Genomic DNA, 19,009 nt, shown 5'->3' with positions numbered 1-19,009 from the left:
TCACGAAGTAAGCATCGCTCTCAGACTAGCTGCCGCCTCCTTCGGAGACTTCGCTGACAGCCGAAGCCCGGCGAGCACATGGGGCATCGGTGACGGGCTTGTCGGCACTGGCATGTTGCTCTTTCTTGTCGCTATCGTTTGACAATGATGATGACGAGCCAGCACTCGAAGACTCGGAGGAAGATTGACGAGGGCGGAGCATGACAGTCTTGTGAGGCTTCACGGTCAGCGCCGCAGAATCAGCAACTTCAATTTTCCCACCCCCTTCCATTTCATCATCACTCTCAGGCTCCTGCTCGCTCATTTCCACGTTGATGGGTTTCCGATGAATTGGGGCCGGAGGGGGTGCCAACGTTGAGACAGGAGCAGCGGAGATGGGCTCCGGGGGCTCGCCAGCAGCGTCTTCAGAATTCCCTTTAGACTGCAGGGGAGAGGCGGAGAATAAGGTCTCCATGAAACGTGAAATATATTTGGTATATTTTTTATCTATAGTTCAGCGTAGAAGTTTCATCTTTTTTATTTGTTTTGCTATATGTAAATATTTAAATGAATTTTTGGAACAAAATTGAAAAATATTTTTAGGGGCGGGTGGTGGCGTCACCCGCCCCTAGAAATGAGAGTTAATATAAAAGAATAGGATATTCCTTAGAGTCACAAGTGACTGTATAGTGTGGTGGAGAGGAAAGTACGCGCGAAGCTTGAGGTATGCAGTTCGAAATGCAAGTGTTGATATTTTGTCAAAAAAATCGTAACTCGATAGTACTGGGGCTTGTGGTGGTGGCTAGTTGGCTGCAAATTTTTTTTATTTTGTTTTTTTTGATTTTCTTTTTAATTTTTTAGAAATCGATTTGTAGAGGCGGATCATGCTGTGAACCGTCCCTACAAATTGATTTTTAGGGGTAGATCACACCGTGACCCGCCGCTAGAAATTATTTTTAGGGGCGGGCGCATTACCTGCATCTAAAAATCACACTTTGAGCTGCGAGAATTAGGGGCGGTACAATATCCGCTTCTAAAAATACATTTTTACCCGCCTCTAGAAACTTTAAAGTAGTGTAGCAGTTAAATATGTTGGACGGCACATATTACAAATCACCTCGGTCAAAACACAGATTTTTAAAAACATTTATGTCCGCGTTGATGTGAACAAGCTTTAACGTTTTGTATGGCTACTTGCTGAACCACCATCTAAAGCAGGCCATTTACTTAATGAAGTTGGAGCAGGTATATCCAAAGTGCAGTTTGGCGTGTGCAGCAGGTATCCACAAATTGATATCCTCTCCTTTAGTTTTAGTAATCTCTAGGTCCCCACACGCACCATCGGCGAGTAATTAACCTGAGAATTGAAGTGCGCTTCCTCTCTCACACCACTACAATCGAGCTAGCATTTGGCTTAGAGCGAGTGCTTGCGAGTCGTGATGGCCGAAGTGATGGCGAGCGCGGCAACGGGCGTGATGGGCTCCGTGATCGGCAAGCTGACCGCCATGCTCGGCGAGAAGTACCAGCTCGCCCGAGACGCTGAGGATGGGATCCGCTTCCTGAAGGAGGAGCTGAGCACCATGGACGCCGTGCTGCAGAATCTCGCGGAGAAGGACGACGACCAGATTGATCCACTGGCCAAAGATTGGAGAAGCAAGGTGCGTGAGCTATCCTACGATATCGAAGATTGCATCGACCGTTTCAGGCTCAATCACAGCCATGGGGGTTCCAAGGCCAACTTCGTGCGCAAGGCTGTGCGGAAGGTGAAGATCTTGTTGCAGGACCGGGGATTGGCAGAGGAGATCCAAAAACTCAAGAGCCTCGTGATCGAGCAGAGCGAGCGGGCCAAACGCTACGACATCCACGCCGCCTCACCTCAGCCAGTGCTCTTGGATCTTCGAGCACCTGCACTCTTTGCAGAGGCGAGGGATCTCGTGGGAATTGATGGTCCTCGCAAGGAGATCATCGAATTGTTAACATGTGAAGAGATGCAGCACAAGGTGGTTTCCATCTATGGAACCGCTGGGCAGGGGAAGACCACTCTGGCCATGGAGGTATACCGCAAAATCACTGAAGCATTTGATTGCCGGGCCTTCGTGTCTGTATCTCAGACTCCAGATATTAAGAAACTCCTCAGGGATATATTGTCTGAAATAAGCAACAACCAGTTTGACGACCAGACCGAAAGGTGGGAGATGGAGCAGCTCATACGCAATATGAGAGACTACTTAATTGACAAGAGGTACACAAGATATTTTTCTTCTACTAATGGTTACATTATGTGTGTATGATATTTATTTCAGTAGAAAATTTACTCTATGCCACTGAATACATTTAGATTCAGCAAAACTTTCTGGATAGAGAGAATGATTTTGCAAACCTTCTTTTAAAAGATCATACGCATTTAAATAATGGGACTCTGTTCTAATGTGACACTTATCATTTGGGAGGTTGTAGTCTTTTTATCAGATAACGGAAGTAGATTCCAGCCTAAATCGCTAGCACGTGTAATCACAGTCACACGGAACGCGGTACGTTGCGACGTTCCTCGTTCCCAGAACTTTCGTTCCGGATCGCGGAACAGGAACGCAGCGGTACGGTCGCAGGATTGTGGATGGAACCTATTCCGGTGGTACTAGGTCGTCACGCGGGAGCTGACGACGTCGGCGAGGGTGGGAAGAACGGCGGGGCACGAGCTAGCGACACTGGAAAGGGCGGGAAGAAGGCGCGGCTAGCCCGTGTGGAGGGAGGAGACGTATGGTGCCGCGTTCCCGTTCCTCCCGCCCTCCCATCCGCGGCCGCCCGTGCTGCGCCGCTCGCTCTGCCGCGCCGCGCTGCCCTCCCGCAGCCGTGCGGCGCTGCTCTGCCTACGCCGCTCCGCATGGGAAGGGAGGCCGGGGAGGGGAGCTGGCGGGGGCGGCGGAGGAGGGGAGCCGGCGATGGCAAAGGAGGGGAGGGGGGATCCGGAGGAAGAGAGGAAGGGAGGGGAGAGAGGAATCCGTAGCTATGTTTCGGGTATTGTCCCAATTAACTAGGGATCATGATCCTAACCTCGATCCAAACGTCCCTAGGAGGTATACCCCTAAGATCCGGGAACTTAAAATTGTCGATTCATGTTCCTCGTACCTACGTACCGGGAACTTTTGTTGACTGTGCGTGTAATACACTCTGAGAGAAAATTATGCCACTTGCAATCCATCTCTTTTACATTTCGCAGATATCTGCACCATTTAATGTAGTTCCACAACCAATGCATGCAGGTACCTAATCTTGATTGATGATATATGGAGTGTAGAAGCATGGGAGCTTATAGAATCTGCCTTACCTCGCAATGACAATGGAAGCATAGTAATTACTACGACACGCAGTAAAACTATAGCCAAATCATGTTGTGCTGGTATTGGTGCACATATGTACGAAGCGCAGCCACTTGGAGATGACGACTCTCAGAGATTATTCTTTAAAAGACTATTTTGCTCCCGTGAAGATTGTCCTCAAGATTTAAGGGAAGTATCCAGTGATATTCTGAAGAAATGTGGTGGCTTACCACTAGCCATAATCAGTATAGCTGGTTTATTAGCAAACAAAAGGCAAACGGTGGAAGTCTGGGTCAATACATTGAAGTCCATTTCTGCTGCAGGTGACAAAGATTCTCACATTGATAAAATGAAAAGAATATTGCTGCTTAGTTACTTTGACCTTCCTCGCCATCTAAAGAGCTGTTTGTTATATCTGAGTGTGTTTCCGGAGGACTATTTGATTGATTGCAGAGAGTTGATATTGTTATGGGTAGCGGAAGCACTGATTCCTGGACAAGACAGAGAAAGTATGGAGCAGCTTGGGAGAAGTTACTTGAATGATCTGATCAACAGAAGCTTGGTCCAGCCTGCCAAGGTTGGGGCAGATGGCTCAACAGTGAAAACTTGCAGAGTTCATGATGTCATACTTGAGTTTATTGTATCAAAGGCTGTGGAGGACAACTTTGTTACTATATGGAATCGTAATGGATTCTCTCAAAATTATACTTGTAACAAGATCCGCCGTTTATCCATACAAGAAGACATTTCTGGCCCAGCTGAAGAGATGGTCAAGACAATAAAACACGCACATATTCGATCCATTAATATTTTTGGCTGTAATAATTCAGGGCTGGTAAAGCACGCCTCCAAGTTTTTAAGTAACCAAGTCTTGCGAGTGCTGAATATAAGAGGTCGGGTTGATGCAGAATGCTATCTTGGACAGGTCAAAAGAATCAGTCAAATGAAGTATTTTGGTATTATAAATTTTGGGCCCAGCGGCTGGGGCGGCGAGCTCCCAGAAGATTTAGAAAAGCTGCAACATCTAGAGACACTAGACATTATTAACACCAACATTAGTAAAATACCGGCAAGTGTTATCCAATTGCAGAGATTAGTGCGTCTTAATGTGGGTCCTTGGGGGCAACTACCCGATGGCATTGGAAATCTGCAGGCCCTGGAAGAGCTGTCAACGATCAGTTTGAGTCTTCAATCTGTAAAGTTTATCCAAGGGCTCAGCGATCTGACCAATTTGAAGGTACTTGAAATTGCCTGGACGTACGCTCCAGAAGTACGTGACGTGGAAGGCCACGAGAAAGAGAGAGCATGTATCTCCTCGCTCACCAAGCTGTTCACGAGACTTCGACAGTTACTTGTGTGGGAGTGGTCTGATGCCACGCTTTCATTCATGTCATTATGCGTCGGTACTCCACCACCACTTCAGAGGCTTGTCCTTGGTGGTAATTTAAGTGCCGTGCCCCATCAAATCAGCTCGCTACTCAATTTGACCCACCTCAGCATCGGACTTTTGGGTGAAGTAAGCAAGGAAGGAATAAACATCCTAGCAAGTTTACCCATCCTAGTCTCTCTTTCTGTTTCCTTATGGCCTGGCAATGAAGGAGAGTCAAGCAGTCTACCCATCCTAGGCATTTTCCACCCAAGGTATGCAATCAACAGTGAAGGGTTCCAGCGTTTGGTCGAATTTACAGTCCGCTGTGCGCTTGAGACGGCGGTGGCGCTGGAATTTGAGCCGGGAGCCATGCCAAAGCTCCAAAGGCTCGAGCTGGTACTCACGGCACGGTGCCAATTCAAGTATGGGGACGGTGGCCTGGTCCTTGGGCTGCAGAATCTGGCAGGCCTCAAATATGTCCGTCTCTATATTGACTGCAGAGCTGCTACTTCTGACGAAGTGGATTCTTTGGAGGATGACATCAGAGGTGTAGCAGGAGTCCATCATAACCGTCCCATAGTCCAGGTCGACAGGTGGCATCAAGATTCGATGGCTCACGGGTGCAGCCGTGACCTTGAATTCATGATGTAGAAAAGAAATATCATGACCATGACCATACTAGAAGAACCATGACCATGAATGCATGATGTGGAAAATAAATATCAGTATCAGTAATCATCTGTTTGTCTGTTTCAGCCCCCAGGGAGCATAAACTGGTTGTCACAATTGGTTCGCAGCTTTACTTTCTATTTTTTGATAAAGGGGTAGTCTATTTCATATAGTAAATGAAAGAGGCCCTAGCCTCCGTATTCTTTGATACAACCATGTTTTGGAAATATTGACTTACACATCGTAATGGCTGTAATCAAAATTTTTTCTCCTAAGATTATTCTTGTGTCCATTTAACCATGTCTTGAACACTCATTGGATGGTGTAACTCAAAGGAATCTTGAATGTTCGCCAAATAAACTTAGCAAGATTCCATCCGAAGAATAGATGTTGTATATTTTCATTGGAATTACATAGGCTACAATTTTTATCTCAATGCTAATTTCTTCGAGGTCATATTTGGTGAGAATAATCTATTTATAAATAAACCAGGTAACATCTTAATCCTTAGTGCAAGTTTAATTTGTGAAAAAAATCCAAATTACTCCCCTCATGTATGGCTAAAATCTGGATAACCTCATGAACTATTTTTTTTTGGATCTTCCATCATGTATGGCTAAAATCTGGATAACCCCATAAACTATTATTTTGGATCAATTTACACGCACAACTATGTCAGTAGGTTCAGTTTACCCCTTTGTATTTTTTTCTCCACGCACAAGTCGAGTCCAAAATTAAAATTTTACGTGATGATATCAGACATCATAACGTACATTAAAAATACATCTTGGAATTTTCATTATTCTCTTGATATGATAGGATATTTAATAATAAATTAATCCTCCAATTACAGTACAATACAAAAAATACTAAATATTTATAATACATTTTTATGATGTCCCTTACTTTTGTGTGAAAAACAATTATACCAAGAGGTAAATTGAACCAAATAATATAGTTTCTGGGCACGAGCTGGCGACGCCGGAAAGGGCGGGAAGACGACCATCCGACCATTCCATACTAGAAGCACCATGACCATGAATGCATAAACTGGTCGTGCCAATTTGTGCCGTAGCTTTAGTTTTTTTATTTGGATAAAGGGGTAGTCTATTTCATAAAGTAAATAAAAGAGATCCTAGCCTCTATATACTATAGTACAACCATATTTTGGACACATTGTAATGGCTGCAACCAAAATTTGTCTCCTAAAATTATTCACGTGTCCATTTAACCATGTCTTGGACACTCATTGGAGGGTGTAACTCAAAAAAAAACTGGAATATTTGCCAAATAAACTTAGCAAGATTCCCTCTGAGAACAAATGTTGTATATTTTCATTAGAATTACAAAAGCAACACTTTTTTTATCTCAATGCTAATTTCCTCTAAGTTATCCTTGATGACAATAATCTCTTTATACATAAACAAGGTAAAAATATTAATCTTTAGTTCAAGTTTTAATTTAGAAAAAAAATCCAAATTACTCCCCTCGTTTGTGTCCAAAGTCCGATAACCTTGTAAACTATTTGTGGGAACAATTTACTCCCACAACTATGTCAATAGGCCCAAATTACACCTTAATATGATTTATCTTTTTCTCTCTCCACGCACAAGTGAAGTCCTAAATTAAAATTTTACAGGACGATAGCAGACATCATAACATATATCAAAAAATAAATATTCAAATTTTCATCATTACTTTGATTGGATGGTATATTTAACAATGCATGCCACAACTTTCTGGATCCTTTTTCCAAAATCTTAGAATTTGGATTCAAGACTCGGGGACTGCAGGACACGTGTCATCAATGACTTATCTTTTAAATTCATTTGGAAGATAAAGATCGGAAGATTCAAGATTAATTTGACTCTCAGCCTGATTCTACGATTCAACTTAAGTCTCGGGGCTACTCCATATGGAGTGTGAGTTTCATCGCACCCCATATAAAAAAGACTACTCGGGGCACGAGCACCTCACAGTCTCGAGGCAGCCAAGGAAGTACTTGAAAGATACCTTCAAGATGAAGTTCGGGAGAACTCGAAGACGCCTTCAAAAGTACTTGGAAGCCTGCAGTACTCAGCTACGAAGAGCTCGGGGGTTGTAAGATCCGAGCTATGGGAGTGCGCAATTGATATGACTATTTTGGAATAAGGAATGGGACATGTCTCATACCTTATAACTGTTGTAAACTACTCGGCCACAAGTAGGACTAGTCGGAATAGAAGGAAACTATCCAAGTAGTACTTGGGTAGGACTCTTGGACTTGTATCTAGCTAGAATCTCTATAATCCTATCCCCAAATTATATAAGGATGGGCAGAGATCCACTCCAAAACAATCCACATCTAAGGCAATACAAATCACCATACAGGACGTAGGGTATTACGCTCCTTGCGATCCGAACCTGTCTAAATCTTTACGTTCCTTGCACCTTCGAGTTCCAGATCTCGGCGACACCCCCACCTAAAATCTACCACCTCAGTGTATCTCTCGGTGGGCTCGGCGGTAAACACCAACACAATTATTTCGAGTATAAATAAAAGAAAAAGTTCAATTTTCACCCTTGAACTAGCACGATAGTTCGATTTTCAACGGTCAACTACAAAATCGGATAATGTTGGTCATCTTACTGCTGAAACTTGGCAAATTTAACCCCTCGTGTGGTTTTCAAAGGTGTTTTTTCATTATTTAAAAATTTAAATTTGCCTGGTTTCAACTTTTCGATGGCCACCGATATTTGATTTTATAGTTAAAGGTTGAAAATCAGACTTTTGTCACAGTTGAATGTTGTAAACTGGATTTTTCCCCAAATAAAAATATTCCATTAAAAATAGAAATTGTTCTAAGTACAAAATAAAACATTCAAGAAAAAATGGTTGTTGAACAAATGAAAATGTTCTAAGAGAAAATGGTTCCCAATAAGAAATATGTACCCAAAAATAGAATTTGTTTTGAGAAAATATTATTAGGAAAAAAACAAATTTCTTCTTCCGCGCCTCTTCTCCCACGTGTAACCGAAACAGGACAAAACCGAAACAGGAAAAATCGGAAAACCGAACTGCACAGCCGGTCCCGCCTCCCCACTGACCAGCCTCGTTGCGCCATGTGCCACGGCCGATTTGGTTGCATGGCAAAGAGCCAAAGAGGAACCACCGGTAGGGTCCACGCTGTTGCACCACCAAATTGTGAAATCCGACAGCGATTACGTACTGACCCTTGGCCGGCCAGAGCAGTAGCTTGATCTCTGATTGGTAACTTGCCATGTTTTACGCATGGGGGTGGTGTCTCCCATCAGCGTGGAGATGACATGAGAAACAATAAGCAAGCGCGTGGCGCAGCATTCTCAGGTGAGCCCGCAGCTACCGAGGCTGCGTGCAACTGACGGCATTCGGGCAGGGCGAGTGTCTTCGGATGAGGAGGCAGCAGAGGTGGTGAGATCAGACTCTCTCAAGTCTCAACTGCAAGACTCTTCTTCGGCCCCATTTGATATGGCTTTGTCCAAAACAGCTTCACTGGTGAAGTTTGAAACCGGTGAAGCCAGAAAAACTAGCATCACCTTGTTTCTAGTTTATTTTAGCACGGGCTTATAAAACAGCTTCACGCTACAGTATCTCAATTTACGTGAAACATGTGAAGCTGAAGCCAAAATAAGCTATGTCAAACGGAGCCTTTCATTCTTAGATACAGTATCTGATACTGTTACCTCACATAGCCGGATACAGTGCATTGCAACCCAACACTACGTTAGGTACAGTTGAGGTATGCATTGCAAGTTCAGTAAAGTGCAGAGTTTGAGTTGCAAATTTAACAACACGTTGGAAGGAATGGTAGGTGAGTCAGTAGTAAATCATTGTGGAATCAGCATTCAGGTTTAGAATCTCTAGGCTCTCTCGTCACCTACTTTAGATCGGACACGGCGATCTCCATAACAGAATGATTTTGGCTACAGCAAATTCTTCAGGAGACAACGTAATCACATTCCACATTCCACGAAAAGATTTGGCATTCAAGTTATGAAATCTGGTACAGAAGCAAACAAACACTGAAGATTAGTAAGAAGAAGCATGACAATTATGTGCACACAGATGCTGTTGTGAAGGGGTTACTGCAGTTGAAAGGAGACTTTCCTAGCTTCAGACCTTCAGTGTTCAGACCACACTTTAGCATTGTGATAGAATAATCGGCAATCATGGTACCATCACGTCTAAATGAGGTGCCAAACTAGTCGAAGATGTATTCAGATACTTCTTGGAAACATGCAAATCTAATCCCACTTCTGCCCTGCATTCAGTTATTAAAAAACAATGCAAATACATGCGCACTGCAAATTGTTCAGTAAAATGCAGATAATTGAAATGTAGAATTATCCACACATGGGAAGACTTGTAGGTTCTGTGACATCTGCATTCAGGCTTATGAGTTATAACACCTAGGTTCTCTCCTACTTCAGATCAGACACAGAGAACTCCACAACACAATTGAGTTCCGCTTTGGCTTTAGCTACTGCTAGTGCTTCAGATGGCGGCAGAATTCACATTTCAGATCACAAGAAATCTTCTGCATTTGAGTTAACGATATCTAACAGATAAGAATAAGAGGAGAAACTTAGCAAAATATGTATAAAAATAAGGTGCATACAGATCCTACTGAAAAGGGATTGCTGTCATCAGAATGGGGCTTTCATAGCTTTAGACTTCAGACTTCAGACCAACCACTGCAGAGCATTGCATCACTAGATGGCTACTTTCATATCGGCAATATTGTAAATGACTAAGGGATTGAAACTGAATTACATTAGTTCAGGTTCCGTGCAAAACCAGTACAATGCTCGATTTTATTGATACAAGGAAAAAACAGAGCACCCACAGACACATTTCTGAACTGAATGGCACGAACATGCAAATCCGATTCACTTTCTGTCTCCATTCAGTTTAAAAGCGACTGGAAACAACAAGGCACTGGAAATGGAAAGTGGTATGTCGGTAAAGAATTGAAGCAGTACGTTATGATTTCGACAACTATCTGATTCTGACCAGTTATAATGAACTAGAAAAAGTTTAGGTTTACATTGCAAGTCTAGTGAAAGGCAGAGAATTGCCTAACTGAAAAAAGAAAGGCAGAGAATTTGAAATGATAATTTAAGAGCAGTAAGTGAGTCATCAATTAGTAAATGTGGAACCCATATTCAGGCTTATAAGTTTAACTGTTTAAGGCTAACACAAACTTTAGATCAACATAGAGAAATCATGTGAAACGAGTCTGGATACTGCAAGAGCTTCAGAATATGAAAGAATCACATTGTCCATTCCACGCACATCTTCTGCATACAAGTGCATGAAATCCAACAGACAACGCATAAAAACACCAGTGGTAGTGACGACAGGTATAAAGAAATTAAGTGCTCACAGATCATGCAAAAGTATTACTGCCATTAGGAGGAGGAGCTTCCCTAGCTTCAGTGTACAGAGTACAGACTATGCCGTATAATTATGCTAGCTAATGAACACTTAGCATAGTATGACTGGAAATGAGTTTAGTACACTAGTTCAGCTTCCACACAACTCCAATTCCAAGATGCGCTCAGATAAAGAAAAAAAACAAAGCACTAAGGAAACACATCTTCAAACTGAATTGCACAAGCATGCATATCAGATCTTATTTCTGTTCTGCATAGCAGATCGGAAACAAGAAGGCACTGGAAATGGAAAGTAGTATGGAGGTTCAGCAACTGAAGCAGTACACTGTGATTTCGACAAATATCTGACTCTGAATATTGCAGTCAGAAACTACCTAAATCTGAATAATGCAATAAGAAACTATCTCACTATGAATAGTGCAACAAGCATGTGCCTCAGTTAATCAATTAACATCAGTTTAGCATCCTTGCAATTTCAATTCCAAGCTGTATGGAGATAAGGAAAAACCCGTGTACTTTCAAACATATTTTCAAACTGAACTGCACAAACATGCAAATCCAATTCCATTTATGCTCTGCATTCAGTTAACAAAAACTGATAGAATACCCACAAGGCATTGGAAAGTAGTATGCAGCTTTAACAATTGAAGCAGTACATTGTTATTTGGACACTATCTGACTCTGAACATTGCATTCAGCAACTACCTAAGTCTGAATATTGCAATCAGAAACAACCTCCTCACTCTGCATATTGCAACCAGCAGCACGTCAAATAACACGATCTCAGACTAATCGACTCATGAAAACATTGCAACCAGAAGTTCGTCAGGACCTCAACTGACATGGTCTCAGACAAATCAACTCAAGGATCATAGGGTACCTGAAAACATGTCGCCGCCTCCAGGGAGAAGCCAAACTGGAGCAGAGTGGACCGATGGGTCTGACCTCGGGAAGCAGCGCTGGATTTGGCCTTCCGACCACTTCCCGTCGTCGCTGCAGGGGTAGTGATTCCCATTGCCGTTGTCGAAGATCACTGCATCGTCGTAGAACTTGCCATCATCCAGGAAGTAGATGCCTTCCTTGAAGCCCGGGTACTTATCCACCTTGTAGGATCTGGAGCAGCCATGCCCGACGAACAGCATCCAGCCACCCAGCGTGTCCAGCTCGCTCCATGCCCAGGGGTACAGAGCGATGGGGAAGTCGGCGTTGTCGTCATTCACGTTCCGTTTAGCCGTCCGGAACACCTTGAACTTGGACGTCGGCATATTAGGATGAGGCGTGAACCTGACGACCATGAGCAGCTCCCCGCCGGAGACGACGAGGTAGCGAGAGCGGACGAAGTGGTCGTAGAGGGGCCCACCGGGACGGAAGCGGAGCGTCCCCCATTTTGTTGACAGCATGTTCTCTGAAAGCCGCAATGGCACGCAAATGCGGATGTGTTCTCCCTGGGTGACGAAGGCGAATGCTCCATTGTGGTTGAGGTAGAGGACGTCCTCAACATTCAAGGAAACGTCGTCTTGGCCGGGCGGCACGAAATCCCAGGCCCGCGGCCAGTCCCTGCGCCAGAGCGCGACGCAGCGGCGGCGTGGCGGCGGGCCGGCTCCCGGGGCCGCGTTCTGCCAGGCCGTGACGATGGCGGCGCCGACGCAGTTCGCGTCGTCCGGCGAGGACGAGAGCGCGGCGGCGTGGATGACCATCCTGTAGACGTACGGGTCGGCCCGGCGCAGGAGCTCTCGCGGGAGGTTGCGGAAGGCGCCGGTGCGGGCGTTGACGGCCGCGGCCCTGTGGACGGGCTCGCGGGTGTCGACGAAGAGCCAGGCGCCGCCGTGGGCCCCGAAGCAGCGCGCGTCGGGCGGGACGACATTGATGTAGTGGTGGACGCGGCAGCCGCTGAGGACGCAGACGACGCGGTTGGAGCCGGCGGGGAAGGGCGCGCGGAGGAGGAGCCACTGGAGCGATCGCGGCTGCGGGAGCAGGCGCCCCACCAGCATGTGCTGCTGGCTGCGGACCATGTCGCGCCACGCGCGGCACACGAGGGATATGCGGCCGCGGTCGACGCGGCAGGGGATGCGGCTCAGGATCAGGCGCTGGGTGTCCATGTCGAGGTCCTGCAGGGACTTGCGCTGCGGCGGTGGCGGCGGCGTCTCGGCCATGGCGTCGCGCGGTGGGGTGGGAGCCCGGAGGACGTGCTGGTTGCTGCTGCCCAGCGGGCTGGCGGAGGAAGAGGAGAAGGCGGTGGCGAACTGGGTGGGGTGGGGGATTCGAATCCCCTTTTATTCTGGGCGCCGGCGCCGGAGCCGGCGGAAGAGAGGAGCCAGCTGTATCGTAGCTGTTGCAGGCCTCTGCCTCGCTCGCATTTTCTTGGTGGGGAAGAATGTTTGTTGCGCCGATCGGGCCGAAACTTCAGCCCGTGATGCCCACTCTCGGCCCACTTATCATTGCCGTTCCTTTTCCTTTCTCGGCTCGGTTTTCTCTGCTATTCCCATTCGATTTATTTTCCATGTTATTTACAATTTATATTTCCCCTTGACACGGTTGAGTTCGTAAAACTTAGCAGAAAATACAAAGAAAATAAATATTTTAAAAAAAGAAAATACAAAGAAAATTTGTATTCATAGATTTAGTTGTCGAAATTTGTTGCTTTGTTTTTCACTCTACCGTGGGTGACGCTGAGCGGGAAGCGGTTCCTTTAAGGTGACTATAACCTAACTTTGTGGTAGACATGTACTCCGTAAGGACCAGTGTTCCTGACTTTGCATGCCCACTTATCTACTTTTTAACATTAGAGGATGGCATCATGGCGGCAGTCACATAGTATTAGTAGGGAGAGCCGGGGTGGAGTGACAAAAATAGAAGGTTAGTGGTGGCATAGAAAAACTAGTGATCTTAGAGAAGGATGCTAGATGGGAGGAGAATGAGGATTTAGTAATATGGAACTCGAGCCTATCACGGGCTATATGGGAGGTGAAATGAGAGTATGGTCACCGATAGGATTGGATACGTGATTTTATTTGAGGGTACATAATGGTTGTGGTAACGTCATCGATGGAGCCAATCCGGATATGAGAACGCCCCATATGGGCATATGCAGCCATCCAAACACGGGCCTTCCTTTTACTTAGGCCGGGCCACTCAGATATGCAGGCTATCAAACACACGTCAACTCAGACCAAAATCACCAAGCTAGGCAACCAAACGCAAGTCTATTATATATAGTTACCTGGATTGGCCTCACCTGACTTATTTCTTATTTCTGTTACCAGATCGTTTTTTATGAGAATAGGAAGGGCTCGCCCCTACTGATTATATAATCAGTAATGCTTGGTTTCGAGCGCACGGCGCAGTTAATCAAATTGGACGCTGTGTGGACGCACACCATCCACATCCGCTCATCAGATATTTCTCCAACGTAGACTACTAGCTCCTTCCACACCACTCTACTACTACAGATATATCCTTTGCAAATGCTCTATCACCACCGGTTCTCTTTGGATCCGACGGTGATAGTTGGTATCACCGTCGGATCGTATTACGAACCGACGGTGATCGCTGGGTTGTAAAATGATCCGGTGGTGAAACCAACAGCACCATATTAGTTACTCAACCCTCTCCCTCCTCTCTCTCTCTCTCTCTCCCACTAATTCTCTCCAGCTCTCCCACCTCCTTCTCTCCCCCCACCGCTCCTCCCCCATCTCCCCGCCATCGCCCTCCCCTGCTTCCCCTCCCCTGCCACCATCTGACCATCTCTCCTCCCCTTCCCTACATCCCCTCCCCCGCCACCATCTCCCCTCCCCTCCCCCTCCTCGGCCGCAATCTCCCCTCCCCTCCCCTCCCCTGCAGCAGCTCCCTCCGATGGCGGCGTGGCGCGGCAGTGTGGCGAGCGGCACAAGCTGGTGCGGAGGAGTGGCGTGGAGGGGTCCTGCTCGGAGGAGCGGCGTGGAGGGGGCTTGCGCGGAGGAGCGTCGTGGAGGGGCACGGCGAGCGGTACGGGGCCAGCGCGGAGGAGCCGTGTCGAGGGGGCCGGCTTGGAGGGGCGCGAGCAGAGCGGCGCGGCAGGGCATCACGGAGTAGGCTGGCACGGGCGTAGGTGAGTGGCGTGCGGCGAGCTGCGTGAAGCCGGCCGAGCAGATTTTTTATTTTTATTTTTTGTTTTGTGACAAGGGCATCACCGCTGATTCTACAGCCGGTGGTGATGGCCCGCCCTATCACTGTCGATCTTGATCCAACGGGAATCAAAACCGGTGGTGATGGTATTTTACAACCGGTGGTGATAGCCTATGTCCTAGTAGTGCTCGCTCCTCTCTCAACACAGCAGAGCCTAAGGCCATGGCGTCTCGCTGCCGCACGGCTCCTCTCCACCCCTCTGCTTTTGCTGCTTGGTCCCGTGCCCTCCTCTCTCTCCCCCCCTTCCCCCCGCTGGTGATGCTGACCCGCATCTCATTGTCTGGCTAGTTGCTGTTGAAGGGCATGGACAACAGATCGCCAGCCCCATCCTCACGCACAACATTGCGTGTGCCCGTTCACCAATGGCGATCAGCTTGGGTACCTCCATGCCGCTGGCCATCGAGCTAGACGCCCACGGGCCTCCACCCCTACTGTTGCAAGTGAGGCAGCGGCGCCGCGGGAGATGATGTGCTATATAGTTCGTGCGGCAACGACATGGTTGGGCAGGGAGGAATGGCAGCGAAGATCATGTGTTGTGCTCGCCTTGCTGCGGTCCTTCGAAACTGGTGACACCTGGTAGGGAGGATGAGGTGTTTCTGGTGCCTTTGTTTGCAACAGGTGATTTGTGGATGATAGATTATTTGGATGTTTCATCAATTGATTTACAATGTTGCGTTTGTTGTTTCTTTATATTCATTTGCAAGACATTGAGATGTTTGAGTTTGGTCATTTTGAATGTTATAAAAGATTGTTTGAGATGTTGCAAGGGACGATACGCGATGTTGGATGGGTGATTCGATTCAGAGTTATTTTTTCCTCCCCGGTGATGTTGCATTTGTTGTTTGCAGATGTTGCATCCTGGATTTGTGAATGTTGCACTGAGATATTTTGTCTCTTGTTTTAATCTTTTAAATAAGACCGGATTATTTTGACTGATGTATGTTTTGATGGGATTTTTCTCTAAAATCGGTTTGATGCTATGAGCTAGTTTAGAATAATTTTGATGTTGTACAGATTTATATATGATGTTGCGTACATTATCGATGCATGTTGCAAACTGATGCTTTTGCTAGGCTCGCCGTCCGATGTGAGAGTTTCTCATGGAACGTCCGGGCACTAGTCTCCCATCGGACATCAAGTCCGATTATATATTAATAATAATGATAAAAGAAAGGAAAGAAGTTACAAGAACAACACACCCTTACGGATCTAATCCAAGCCCATGCTTTTCTTCCATGTATATAGATCGAGAGAGAGAGGCACGGTCCGTGAGTCACTTCTTGTAACACCCGGATACTCCGGGCGTGGAGTTTCTATTTCCAAATTTGGTCATCTGGACCCCACAATCTTTGAATAGAAAAGATCACTCTCTCTCCCTCACTCTCACTCTCTCCCGTTACCTCTCTCTCTCCCTCACCTCCCTCACGAGCTCTCCCTCTCCCCTAAGCTCTAGATTCCGAAATCTTTCATTTCAACTTGATTCCAAGGCCAAGGGAGCTTCACTCGGTGTGGGGGATCATCTTCTACAAGTATTCCACCTTGGGGCGACATCGTTTTCAGGTTTTCTTGCAAGGGGAACTAGCTCAAGGTACTAGAAGCTAGGGCTCGCCGATTTAGTTGTTTTAGGATGTTCTAGGTGATTTCCTTTGGTCAATCATCTCTATATGCATCTTTCAACTAGGATTCAAGAGGGTTTCAAATTTGGTGGGGTGGTTTTGCCAAAAATCAAGATTTCAGTTTTTGGGGCGAAAATGCTGTCAAGCCCAGATACTCCGGGAAATAGCCCAGATACTCCGGGTTTGGGATACTCCGGGGGAAAACTCCGGGTATAAGCCCGGATACTCCGGATTTGGGATACTCCGGGGGAAACTCCGGGTATAGGTCCGGAAACTCCGGACGTTGGAGTCCGGATACTCCGGATATGAGTCCGGATATTCCGGGTTTTACTAGAACTGTTGGATGTAGAATTGGGTAAATTTGTAGCGTTTCTACTTGGGCATTTCAAAGATTTTTGTTGCATATCGCATTTGCATACATTCTCATGTCATGTGCATACGTGTAGACGCCGCCGCCGAGGGAGTCGTATATGAAGTGATCGCGGAGGCGAAAGAGCACCCGGAGCAAGTCCCACAGGGGGTTCGCAAGGATCCGGCCCAAGGCCCGTCTGCCCCTGACTCTGAGCAACAGCCCAAAGGCAAGCCCCGGTGCACATCCTACTAATTTTTAAATTACGACACCTATATATATATATGTAGTTATTGCTTATGCATTACGTTTAGGAGTTGTTTGAAACCCTAGTTGCATGAACCCTAGGTGTCCTTGAGTTGTACTAGTATGTATAGGACGATCGAAATGCTATGCTTAATAGAACTCGGTAGAAGTCGAGTAATTTTTGGTTACTCACGAGATATAGGATAGCTTTATGTTTCCAGATATGAGTTACTAATTTATGGATGAAAGTTTTGAAATGAAAGAAAGAATAAAATCTGAGACCGGGCGGGAGAGATGTAGTTCCGCCTGTGTCGGTTAAGGACCGAGCCGTTGTTGGCCCTGCTGATCATGTTTGAATTGTACTAACCGCACGCCGGGAGTAGGAGGTAGTCGAAACCGGTAAGCCGAGTACTGCTTGCTTCGGAAGTACAGAACTTCTACCCACCCCTTAGGGCGAGTCGAGTGGCCGCGGAGAATTGGGATGCATGAGTTTACTTTTGGTGGTCTCTCGTAGGGCTCGGCTGACTATATGCAGGTGGGGCGGTTCTGTAGTTCGAGGCGGGGAGGGGAAAGGTTGGTGCGTGTGGTCCGACGGGGCATACGCGTGCCGTGTTGGTTAGGTCCACCTTGCAAGGTTAAATCGAATCGATTCGCCGTCAGTCGCTCTCGGATATGAGCACCTTGGTCACTGCGTCGCAGCGTAGTATTATGTTGGGGATGATAAGAAATATAGATGAGGATCCATACGTTGAATTAAGGTTAATGCTTCACATGTGTGCTATAGATAGGTTTTGCCAATGATTAGATTATAGTTAAGTTAAATAGAATCTGGAGCTAAAATAATGAAAGTAAGGGATTACTTTAGTCGCTTTTTCTGCAAAATAACCACCAACCAAATGCTTTGCATGTCTAGATATGTGGGCTAAGTTATACCCACTGGTCGGGTAAGCCTTGCTGAGTATTAGTATACTCAGGGTTTTGTTGGAAGAATGTTTTCAGGTCCCGCACACGTAGACTTCTGTCCGTGTTGCGCCAAGTTCGTTCGGCTGGACGTGGAGGGGTGGAGTGTTGAGGATCCAGGCGCGTAACTTTAGATGTGCATGGGATTGCACAGTCGTGGGCTGAGTGTGCAATTCTTATCCGTTTTTGGATGTGGTAGTGGGTAGACTCCATGTTATCCAAATTTTGTATAAAAAAGGCAGATACTCTTGTATAATATTATGTATTTCGAACTCGGTTTGTAAAACTCCTTGTTGTTATCATTTTGTCACTCTTGTGTATTTTCAAGTTATGTCATGTTGTACCATCTGCGCCCACCTTCGCGTGGGACTACCAGTGTTGTTTCGATCGGGACGTGGGTTGAGAAAGGATCGCCAAATTAAGCCGTTAAGCTAATGCGCCTGATGTGTTCAAATGACGGCCATTACGCTTAATTAGAGTTTTAATTTGGCGGTTCCGTCACAGCTGGTATCAGAGCCAAAACACACTGGGGGTGGTACGAGCATGACTAATTTTGTGGTTTTCATGAATTAAAAACAAATTTCAACTTAAGAAAAAAAAGGTTATTTGGTGGTGTGGGCGGGTTTATTCGTAATAGCCCTATATATTTAGTGTTCGAATCATGGGTAGATGGGTGGTTTTGGGCAGAGGGGTTACCGTAGGACGATCATGCATCATGCATCATGTCATTATTTGATCTAAATTCCTGCATTAGGGGTGGGAACGGTGCGAAACATCGCGAGGGTAACCGGATACTCCAAACATAGGTCCGGATAGTCCGGGTGGGGTGTCCGGATACTCTGGAGGAGAATCCGGATATGTCCGGATTGGGGTGTCCGGATATTCCGAATGACATTCCAGATACTCCGGATTTGGTTGCAAAAAG

The 19,009-nt window shown here is 46.2% G+C and overlaps 2 protein-coding genes across 6 annotated transcripts; one reads left to right on the top strand and one right to left on the bottom strand.

The window, feature by feature from the left end:
• Positions 1 to 1,300: 1,300 nt before the first annotated feature.
• LOC112872454 (disease resistance protein RPP13-like) lies at positions 1,301 to 5,743 on the top strand. Of its 5 annotated transcripts, none has more exons than XM_025935540.1 (3): positions 1,301 to 2,221; positions 3,240 to 3,569; positions 3,817 to 3,986. In XM_025935540.1, exons 1-3 carry the CDS (start codon positions 1,419 to 1,421, stop codon positions 3,833 to 3,835), a joined length of 1,152 nt encoding a protein of 383 aa, XP_025791325.1. In that variant the 5' UTR covers positions 1,301 to 1,418; the 3' UTR covers positions 3,836 to 3,986. The 5 variants fall into 5 exon arrangements, with proteins under 5 accessions (XP_025791325.1, XP_025791324.1, XP_025791321.1 ...); XM_025935539.1 differs by having other exon boundaries at positions 3,240 to 3,619; positions 3,750 to 3,888; XM_025935536.1 differs by having other exon boundaries at positions 3,240 to 5,743.
• A 5,875-nt stretch (positions 5,744 to 11,618) lies between these two features.
• Positions 11,619 to 12,902, bottom strand: LOC112903578. Its single transcript, XM_025972829.1, has one exon. It carries the CDS (start codon positions 12,900 to 12,902, stop codon positions 11,619 to 11,621), a length of 1,284 nt encoding a protein of 427 aa, XP_025828614.1.
• Between the last annotated feature and the right edge of the window lie 6,107 nt (positions 12,903 to 19,009).

Source organism: Panicum hallii, chromosome 8, assembly GCF_002211085.1.
Source record: "Panicum hallii strain FIL2 chromosome 8, PHallii_v3.1, whole genome shotgun sequence".
In the NCBI taxonomy this organism is placed as follows: Eukaryota; Viridiplantae; Streptophyta; class Magnoliopsida; order Poales; family Poaceae; genus Panicum; species Panicum hallii.
The sequence above is the reverse complement of the archived record's forward strand: the minus strand, read 5'-3'. Positions and strand labels throughout refer to the sequence as shown.